The sequence below is a fragment of the Mobula hypostoma genome, chromosome 6 (genome assembly GCF_963921235.1).
Source record: "Mobula hypostoma chromosome 6, sMobHyp1.1, whole genome shotgun sequence".
Classification (NCBI taxonomy): Eukaryota; Metazoa; Chordata; class Chondrichthyes; order Myliobatiformes; family Myliobatidae; genus Mobula; species Mobula hypostoma.
In genome coordinates this window covers 100,756,788-100,767,445 of record NC_086102.1, presented here as the reverse complement: position 1 = coordinate 100,767,445, position 10,658 = coordinate 100,756,788, and the positions used below count along the sequence as shown (strand labels likewise).

The window sequence follows — 10,658 nt, the reverse complement described above, 5'->3', positions numbered from 1 at the left end:
TAAAACGTGTTTCAAATTATTTATAAGACTGGTTAAACGATACCTGGAAAGAGTTGTTCCACACCATAAACACCAGCTTAAACAGTGAACCTCTGGAAGCAATCTTTTCATACTTCTCACCCTGGAATCCCCAGCCATCAGGTCCACGAGAATTAAAGATAATTTTTTCAAGTTCCTCTTTAAAACGGGGATTGAAATGGAATAAAATGTCAGCATCAGGATGGTCGCCCCTCTGAAAATTAACATCGAATCTAAAGGAAAGATATTTTTAATAAGAGATAGTGATGTTATTGTTACAAAGTATTGTGATAATACTGTAGTTACACCTTAAATGGCATGAACATGAACATTTGAATAGTTTGTGGAAAACATACCACAGCTTCATTATTAGAACTTCTATTACATGATACAAAGCTTTCAACAGTTCATTCTTTCACTCATTATCTCATTATTGATTCTTAGTCAGGACCAGAAAAAAATTACTATAAACAAACTCAATTACATTACCTAAAATTTAACTCAACCTCTTGCAGTCCTTCCTTTCCAATTAAAATGAATAAACTCTGAATTCATATTAGGTCTAATTTATGCAGATTTCTCAGAACTGCCAGAAAACAACCAAAAGCTGGCATTTCATCTCCTGAGTACAATTAGTGACTCACCAGCCTGGAAACATCAAGTTCAGGACTTGCACACTCTTGTGAATGTCGAGTTTCTTGACAGATCTATGGGGAGAAGCCAGCAATTGCACATTGAAACTGCTGGCATTCTCAAGAAAATCTGGACCACAGATGGTGAAACAGTCAATGTTCACTGTCATAGAGTTATCAAAAATTACAGCACAGAAACAGGCCCCTCGGCCTGTCTAGTCCGTGGGAACTATTTAAACTTCCTAGCCCCACTGATCTGCACCTGGACCATAGTTCTCCATACCACTCCCATCCATGCACTGTATCTATCTAAACCTCTTAAATGTTGAAATTGATGTCATATCCAGCACTCTCACCACCCTCTGAGTGAAGTTTCCCCTCATGTTTCACTTAAACATTTCACCTTTCACTATGACCTCTAGTTGTAGTCTCACCCAAACACCGTGAAAAAAAGCCTGCTTACATTACCCTACCCATACCCCTCAATTTTGTATAGCTCTCACAAATCTTCCTTCAACCTTCCACGTTCCAGGGAATAAAGTTTTAACCATAGAACCATAGAACATTACAGCACAGAAACAGGCCTTTTGGCCCTTCTTGGCTGTGCCGAACTATTTTTCTGCCTAGTCCCACTCACCTGCACCTTGACCATATCCCTCCATACACCTCTCATCCATGTACCTGTCCAAGTTTTTCTTAAATGTTAAAAGTGAGCCCGCATTTACCACTTCATCTGGCAGCTTATTCCACACTCCCACCACCCTCTGTGTGAAGAAGCCCCCCTCTAATGTTCCCTTTAAACTTTTCCCCCTTTACACTTAACCCATGTCCTCTGGCTTTTTTCTCCCCTAGCCTCAGTGGAAAAAGCCTGCTTGCATTCACTCTATCTATACCCATCATAATTTTATATACCTCTATCAAATCTCCCCTCATTCTTCTACGCTCCAGGGAATAAAGTCCTAACCTATTCAACCTTTCTCTGTAACTCAGTTTCTCAAGTCCCGGCAACATTCTTGTAAACCTTCTCTGCACTCTTTCAACCTTATTAATATCCTTCCTGTAATTTGGTGACCAAAACTGCACACAATACTCCAAATTCGGCCTCACCAATGCCTTATATAAACACACCATAACATTCCAACTCTTATACTCAATACTTTGATTTATAAAGGTCAATGTATCAAAAGCTCTCTTTACGCTCTATCTACCTGTGACGCCACTTTTAGGGAATTTTGTATCTGTATTCCCAGATCCCTCTGTTCTACTGCACTCCTCAGTGCCCTACCATTTACCTTGTATGTTCTACCTTGGTTTGTCCTTCCAAAGTGCAATACCTCACACTTGTCTGTATTAAACTCCATCTGCCATTTTTAGCCCATTTTTCCAGCTGGTCCAAATCCTTCTGCAAGCTTGGAAAACCTTCCTCACTGTCCACTACACCTCCAATCGTTGTATCACCAGCAAATTTGCTGATCTAATTTACAACATTATCATCCAGATCATTGATATATAGATGACAAATAACAATGGACCCAGCACTGATCCCTGTGGCACACCACTAGTCACAGGCCTCCACTCAGAGAAGCAATCTTCCACTACCACTCTCTGGCTTCTTTCATTGAGTCAATGTCTAACCAATTTACTACCTCTCCATGTATACCTAGCGACTGAATCTTCCTAACTAAGCTCTCATGTGGGACCTCGTCAAAGGCCTTACTGAAGTCCATGTAGACAACATCCACTGCCTTCCCTTCATCCACTTTCCTGGTAACCTCCTCGAAAAACTCTAATAGATTGGTTAAACATGACGTACCACACACAAAGCCATGTTGTCTCTCCCTAATAAGTCCCTGTCTATCCAAATACTTTTAGATCCTATTTCTCAGTACTCCTTCCAATAATTTACCTACTACCGACGTCAAACTTACCGGCCTATAATTTCCCGGATTACTTTTAGAGCCTTTTTTAAATAACGGAACAACATGAGCTATCCTTCAATCCTCCGGCACCTCACCCGTAGATACCGACATTTTAAATATATCTGCCAGGGCCCCCGGCAATTTCAACACTAGTCTCCTTCAAGATCCGAGTGAATACCCTGTCAGGTCCTGGGGATTTATCTACTCTCATTTGCCTCAAGATAGCAAGCACCTCCTCCTCCTCAATCTGTATAGGTTCCATGACCTCACTACTTGCTTATTTCTGCCTTATTTCCATTGACTCCATGCCAGTTTCCTTCGTAAATACAGATGCAAAAAACCCATTTAAGATCTCCCCCATTTCTTTTGGTTCCATACATAGCCGACCACTCTGATCTTCAAGAGGACCAATTTTATCCCTTACTATCTTCTTACTCTCAATATACCCATAGAAGCTCTTTGGATTATCCTTCACCTTGACTGCCAAAGCAACCTCATGTCTTCTTTTAACCCTCCTGATTCCTTTCTTAAGTTTTTTTTGCACTTTTTATACTCCTCAAGCACCTTACTTGCTCCCTGTTTCCAACATGTCATACATCTCTCTCTTCTTCTTTATCAGAGTTCCAATATCCCTTGAGAACCAAGGTTCCTTATTCTTATTCACTTTGCCTTTAATCCTGACAGGAACATACAAACTCTGCACTCTCAAAATTTCTCCTTTGAAGGCCTCCCACTTACCAATCACATCCTCGCCAGAGAACAACCTGTCCCAATCCACGCTTTTTAGATCTTTTCTCATTTCTTCAAATTTGGCCGCTTTCCAGTTTAGAACCTCAACCCGAGGTCCAGATCTATCTTTACCCACGATCAAGTTGAAACTAATGGTATTATGATCACTGAAACCAAAGTGTTTCCCTACACACACTTCCATCACCTGTCCTAACTCGTTTCCTAATAGGAGATCTAATATTGCATCCTCTCTAGTTGGTACCTCTATATATTGTTTTAGAAAACCTTCCTGAACACATTTTACAAATTCTAACCCGTCTAGACCTTTAACAGTATGGGAGTCCCAATCAACAGGTGGAAAATTAAAATCCCCTACTATAACAACTTTATGTTTCCTGCAGTTGTCTGCTATCTCTCTGCAGATTTGCTCCTCCAATTCTTGCTGACTATTGGGTGGTGTACAACACTGGTCCCCGAACACCGGGCCGCAAAGCATGTACTACTGGGCCGCGAGGAAACAATATGATTTGGCGACATGATCGTGTTGCTGACTTGCCGGTTGGCGCCTTCTTGCCCAGACTCTTGGCAGCAGAAATATTGCCAAATGTAACCGACCAAAAAACATCTTTCTTAAAGGAAAATGTTTTAGAAAAAGGATGGTATGTAATTTTCATGCAGATAATTTTAGCACGTAAAAAAGCCAGGAAAAAACAAAAAAGCCAAATGACTTCCCTGCCACGGTGCGAAAAAGCCAGATTCCTGGAATTTGGCACCGAAAAAGCCAACCTGGTAACCAGCTGCACCTTTCCTCATTCCCTGTCACGCTCACTGTTGAACTTGAACGCACGCGAGGTCATTACCCACGCATCATCCATGTCAGCGCGGGATGAAGATCAACTCCTCCAGCTTGCAAATGATGGTGGGCTGAAAAGTATATTTGACATAACCTCTGCCAGCATTCTGGATCAAAGTGAAAGCTGAATATCCTGAGCTAGCCACAAAAGCACTGAAAAAGTTGTGTCCATTTCCAACATATCTCTGCAAAGCGGGCTTTTCTGCAAATGAATGGAATGAAAACTAAATTGCGGAATAGTTTGGACACAACGAACCCCCTTCGAGTATCGTTGTCTCTCATCACCCCTCGATGGGACCATCTTGTTGCCGGAAACCAGCCCAAGGCTCCCACTGATTCAGCCATATTGGGGTGTTGCAATGATTTTATATGTTCATACGAGGAAAATATGTGCTGTGTTTAATATCCAAACATTACCTAAAACGTTATGATGCTATTGACTTATAAGTGACTTATCATTATATTCATGCGAGGAAAATAAGCGCTGTGTGTTTAATATTAAATTCGTTAGATGAACCCTTCTAGAAATGAAATTGAGCATATTAGCCACTTAAAAGTGAATTATAGTTGACTTATCACCTATATTCCAGTTGTGATTAACACCCCCCCCCCCACCCGTCGGCCGGTCCGCAAGAATATTGTCAATATTAAACTGGTCCGCGATGCAAAGAAGGTTGGGGACCCCTAGTCTACAATACAACCCCATTAACCTTTCCTATTTCTCAGCTCCACCCGTATGGCCTCGGTAGACAAGCCCTCTAATCTGTCCTGCCTGAGCACTGCTGTAACATTTTCCCTGACTAGCAATGCCACACCCCCACCCTTCATTCCTCTGCCTCTATCACATCTGAAACATCAGAACCCTGGAACATTAAGCTGCCAGTCCTGCCCCTCCTGAAGCCAAGTTTCACTAATGGCTATAATGTCATAATTCCATGTGTCAATCCACGCCTTCAGCTTGCCAGCCTTCCCACGGTTCTCCTTGCATTGAAATAGACACACCTCAGAAGACTATTACCACCACACACAACCCTTCCGTTTGTGACTTTGCATCAACTTTTAACATCATTTATTTTCACCCCTGCTCCACTATCTGCTCTGGCACTCTGGTTCCCATCCCCCTGCAAATCTAGTTTAAACCCTCCCCAAAAGCACTAACAAACTTCCCTGCAAGGATATTGTAGTTCAGGTGTAACCCGTTTCTCTTGTACAGGTCCCACCTGTCCCAGAAGAGGTCCCAATGATCCTGAAATCTGAAACCCTGCCCCCTAGACCAGTTCCCCAGCCATGTGTTCATCCGCCAGAGAATCCTATTCTTATCCTCAATGGCACGTGGCACAGGTAGCAATCCTGAGATTACCACCCTTGAGGTCCAGCCTTTCAACTTCCTACCAAGCTCTCTATACTCACTCTTCAGGACCTTTTCACTCTTTCTTCCTACATCACTGGTACCGAAGTGTACCATGACATTTGGCTGATCACCCTCCCACTTCAGAATGCTGTACATGCGATCAGAGACATCCCTGACCCTGGCACCCGGGAGGCAACAAACCATCCAGGAGTCTCTGTCACGACCACAGAACCTCCTTTCTGTACCTCTAACTATCGAGTCCCCTATCACTACCACCCTCCTGTTCTTCCACCCTCCCTTCTGCACTGCAAAACCGGACTCAGTGCCAGAGATCCAGCTGCCGCAGCTTGTCCCAGGTAAGTCATCCCCCCCAACAGTATCCAAATCGGTATACTTGTTGTTGAGGGGAATGGTCACAGAGAACCCTGCTCTACCTTCCCTTTCCCCTTCCCTCGCCTGACGGTAACCCAATTACCTGTGTGCTGCTCCTTTGGCGTAACTACCTCCCTGAAGCTACTATCTATAAACACCTCATTCCCCCAAATGATCCGGAGGTCATCCAGCTCCTGCTCCAGTTCCCTAATGCAGTTTGTTAGGAGCTGCAGCTGGATGCACTTCTTGCAGGTGTCATTGTCAGGGACACCAGAGGTCTCCCTGACTTCCCACATCCTGCAACAGGAGCATTCCAACATCCTGTCTGGCATTCTCTCTACTCTAAACAAACAAAACAAAACTTACCGGGACCGACCTTCACCTCTGCCTGTTCACGCTGAAGCCTGTTGAGCCAAAGCTGTCCCACTCTGCTCCCTCTCACTCCACTGCCCGCTCTCAATGCTACCCACTGTATATGGTGGTCTTTTTTTAAACCTTTAACCTATTCAATCTGTCCTTATAACTTAGGTCCTCTAGTCCCAGCAACATCCTTATTCTGTAGGTAGGTGAGTAAAACTGCCCACAATACTCCAAATTAAGCCTCACCGTCTTATACAACTTCAATATAAAATACCACCTCCTGTACTTAATACTTTGATCTACTGAGGACAATGTGTGAAAAGCCTTCTTATCTACTGGTGACACCACTTTCAAGAAATTGTGAACCTGTATTCCCAGAGCCCTCTGTTCTACCACACTCGTCAGTGCACTACCGCTCACCATGTGAGACCTACCTAGTTGGTCCTCCCAAAATGCAACACTTCACACTTGTCTGCATCAAATTCCATCTGCCATTTTTGCACTGCAAGCTTTGATAGTCTTCCTCACTGTCAACTACAGCTCCAATCGTGATGTCATCCACAAATCATCCAGATCATTGATAGAGATAATAAACAACAGACCCAGCACCAATCCCTGCAGCACTCCATTAATCAGTCTTCCAGTCAGCGAGGCAACCACCTACTACCACTCTCTAGCTTCTCTCACAAAGCCAATATCTAATCCAATTTACTACCTTATCTTGAATGCCAAACAACTGAACCTTCTTGACCAATGTTCCATGCAGGACCTTGCTGAAGGCCACGTAGACAACATCCACTGCCATGCCTTCATCAACTTTCCCAGTAACTGCTGTTACATGCTCAAGGAGATCTGTTTTTTTTTGTGAGAATGATGTAATGGTCTTTTAGAGGTCACCTGATGGTCCTAAGGGACCGCGTTACGGAACTGGAGCTGCAGCTCGATGACCTTCGTCTGGTCAGGGAGAGTGAGGAGTTGATAGAGAGGAGTTGGAGGCAGGTGGTCACGCCGGGGCCACGGGAGGCAGACAAGTGGGTCACGGTTAGGAGGGGGAAGGGGAAGAGTCAGGTAAAAGGGAGTACCCCGGTGGCTGTGCCCCTTAACAATAGGTACTCCTGTTTGAGTACTGTTGGGGGGGGCAGCTTACCCGGGGGAACCGACAGTGGCCGTGCCTCCAGCCCAGAGTCTGACCCTGTAGCTCAGAAGGGTAGGGCAAGGAAGAGGAGGGCAGTTGTGATAGGGGACTCGATAGTAAGGGGGTAAGACAGGCGATTCTGTGGACGCAGTCCAGAGACCCGGATGGTAGTTTGCCTCCCTGGTGCCAGGGTCCGGGATATTTCTGATCGTATCCAAGATATCCTGAAGTGGGAGGGTGAGGAGCCAGAGGTCGTGGTACATATAGGTACCAATGACATAGGTAGGAAAAGGGATGAGGTCCTGAAAGGAGAATATAGGGAGCTAGGAAGGGAGTTGAGAAAAAGGACCGCAAAGGTAGTAATCTCGGGATTACTGCCTGTGCCACGCGACAGTGAGAGTAGGAATGCGATGAGGTGGAGGATAAATGCGTGGCTGAGGGATTGGAGCAGGGGGCAGGGATTCAAGTTTTTGGATCATTGGGACCTCTTTTGGCGCAGGCGTGACCTGTACAAAAAGGACGGGTTACACTTGAATCCTAGGGGGACCAATATCCTGGCAGGGAGATTAGCGAGGGCTACTGAGGTGACTTTAAACTAGAATGGTTGGGGGGTGGGAATCATATTAAAGAGACTAGGAGAGAGGAGGTTAGTTCACAACAGGGGGATGGGAACCAGTGCAGAGAGACAGAGGGGTGTAAAGTGAGGGTAGAAGCAAAAAGTACTAAGGAGAAAAGTGAAGGTGGCAGGCCGACAAATCCAGGGCAAGCATTAAAAAGGGCCACTTTTCAACATAATTGTATAAGGGCTAAGAGAGTTGTAAAAGAGTGCCTGAAGGCTTTGTGTGTCAATGCAAGGAGCATTCGTAATAAGGTGGATGAATTGAAAGTGCAGATTGTTATTAATGATTATGATATAGTTGGGATCACAGAGACATGGCTCCAGGGTGACCAAGGATGGGAGCTCAACGTTCAGGGATATTCAATATTCAGGAGGGATAGACATGAAGGAAGGGGAGGTGGGGTGGCGTTGCTGGTTAAAGAAGAGATTAACGCAATAGAAAGGAAGGACATAAGCCGGGAAGATGTGGAATCGATATGGGTAGAGCTGCATAACACTAAGGGGCAGAAGACGCTGGTGGGAGTTGTGTACGGGCCACCTAACAGTAGTAGTGAGGTCGGAGATGGTATTAAACAGGAAATTAGAAATGTGTGCAATAAAGGAACAGCAGTTATAATGGGTGACTTCAATCTACATGTAGATTGGGTGAACCAAATTGGTAAAGGTGCTGAGGAAGAGGATTTCTTGGAATGTATGCGGGATGGTTTTATGAACCAACATGTCGAGGAACCAACTAGAGAGCAGGCTATTCTGGACTGGGTTTTGAGCAATGAGGAAGGGTTAATTAGCAATCTTGTCGTGAGAGGCCCCTTGGGTAAGAGTGACCATAATATGGTGGAATTCTTCATTAAGATGGAGAGTGACATAGTTAATTCAGAAACAAAGGTTCTGAACTTAAAGAAGGGTAACTTTGAAGGTATGAGACGTGAATTAGCTAAGATAGACTGGCAAATGACACTTAAAGGATTGACGGTGGATATGCAATGGCAAGCATTTAAAGGTTGCATGGATGAACTACAACAATTGTTCATCCCAGTTTGGCAAAAGAATAAATCAAGGAAGGTAGTGCACCCGTGGCTGACAAGAGAAATTAGGGATAGTATCAATTCCAAAGAAGAAGCATACAAATTAGCCAGAGAAAGTGGCTCACCTGAGGACTGGGAGAAATTCAGAGTTCAGCAGAGGAGGACAAAGGGCTTAATTAGGAAGGGGAAAAAAAGATTATGAGAGAAAACTGGCAAGGAACATAAAAACTGACTGTAAAAGCTTTTATAGATATGTAAAAAGGAAAAGACTGGCAAAGACAAATGTAGGTCCCCTTCAGACAGAAATAGGTGAATTGATTATGGGGAGCAAGGACATGGCAGACCAATTGAATAATTACTTTGGTTCTGTCTTCACTAAGGAGGACATAAATAATCTTCCAGAAATAGTAGGGGACAGAGGGTCCAGTGAGATGGAGGAACTGAGCGAAATACATGTTAGTAGGGAAGTGGTGTTAGGTAAATTGAAGGGATTGAAGGCAGATAAATCCCCAGGGCCAGATGGTCTGCATCCTAGAGTGCTTAAGGAAGTAGCCCAAGAAATAGTGGATGCATTAGTGATAATTTTTCAAAACTCGTTAGATTCTGGACTAGTTCCTGAGGATTGGAGGGTGGCTAATGTAACCCCACTTTTTAAAAAAGGAGGGAGAGAGAAACCGGGGAATTATAGACCGGTTAGCCTAACGTCGGTGGTGGGGAAACTGCTGGAGTCAGTTATCAAAGATGTGATAACAGCACATTTGGAAAGCAGTGAAATCATCGGACAAAGTCAGCATGGATTTGTGAAAGGAAAATTATGTCTGACGAATCTCATAGAATTTTTTGAGGATGTAACTAGTAGAGTGGATAGGGGAGAACCAGTGGATGTGGTATATTTGGATTTTCAAAAGGCTTTTGACAAGGTCCCACACAGGAGATTAGTGTGCAAACTTAAAGCACACGGTATTGGGGGTAAGGTATTGATGTGGATGGAGAATTGGTTATCAGACAGGAAGCAAAGAGTGGGAATAAACGGGACCTTTTCAGAATGGCAGGCGGTGACTAGTGGGGTACCGCAAGGCTCAGTGCTGGGACCCCAGTTGTTTACCATATATATTAATGACTTGAATGAGGGAATTAAATGCAGCATCTCCAAGTTTGCGGATGACACGAAGCTGGGTGGCAGTGTTAGCTGTGAGGAGGATGCTAAGAGGATGCAGAGTGACTTGGATAGGTTGGGTGAGTGGGCAAATTCATGGCAGATGCAATTTAATGTGGATAAATGTGAAGTTATCCACTTTGGTGGCAAAAATAGGAAAACAGATTATTATCTGAATGGTGGCCAATTAGGAAAAGGGGAGGTGCAACGAGACCTGGGTGTCATTATTCACCAGTCATTGAAAGTGGGCATGCAGGTACAGCAGGCGATGGAAAAGGTGAATGGTATGCTGGCATTTATAGCGAGAGGATTCGAGTACAGGCGCAAGGAGGTACTACTGCAGTTGTACAAGGCCTTGGTGAGACAACACCTGGAGTATTGTGTGCAGTTTTGGTCCCCTAATCTGAGGAAAGACATCCTTGCCATAGAGGGAGTACAAAGAAGGTTCACCAGATTGATTCCTGGGATGGCAGGACTTTCATATGAAGA

At 44.3% G+C, this 10,658-nt stretch overlaps 1 protein-coding gene across 1 annotated transcript in view; it reads right to left on the bottom strand.

Annotated features, from left to right (window-relative positions):
- Nucleotides 1–234: 234 nt before the first annotated feature.
- sec22a (SEC22 homolog A, vesicle trafficking protein) overlaps nt 235–10,658 on the bottom strand; it is a 242,686-nt gene continuing 232,262 nt past the window's right edge. The window contains exon 7 of the mRNA XM_063051333.1: nt 235–251. Within this exon, the coding sequence (XP_062907403.1) occupies nt 251 (1 nt within the window). The 3' untranslated portion in view covers nt 235–250. The remainder of the gene's footprint in view (nt 252–10,658) is intronic.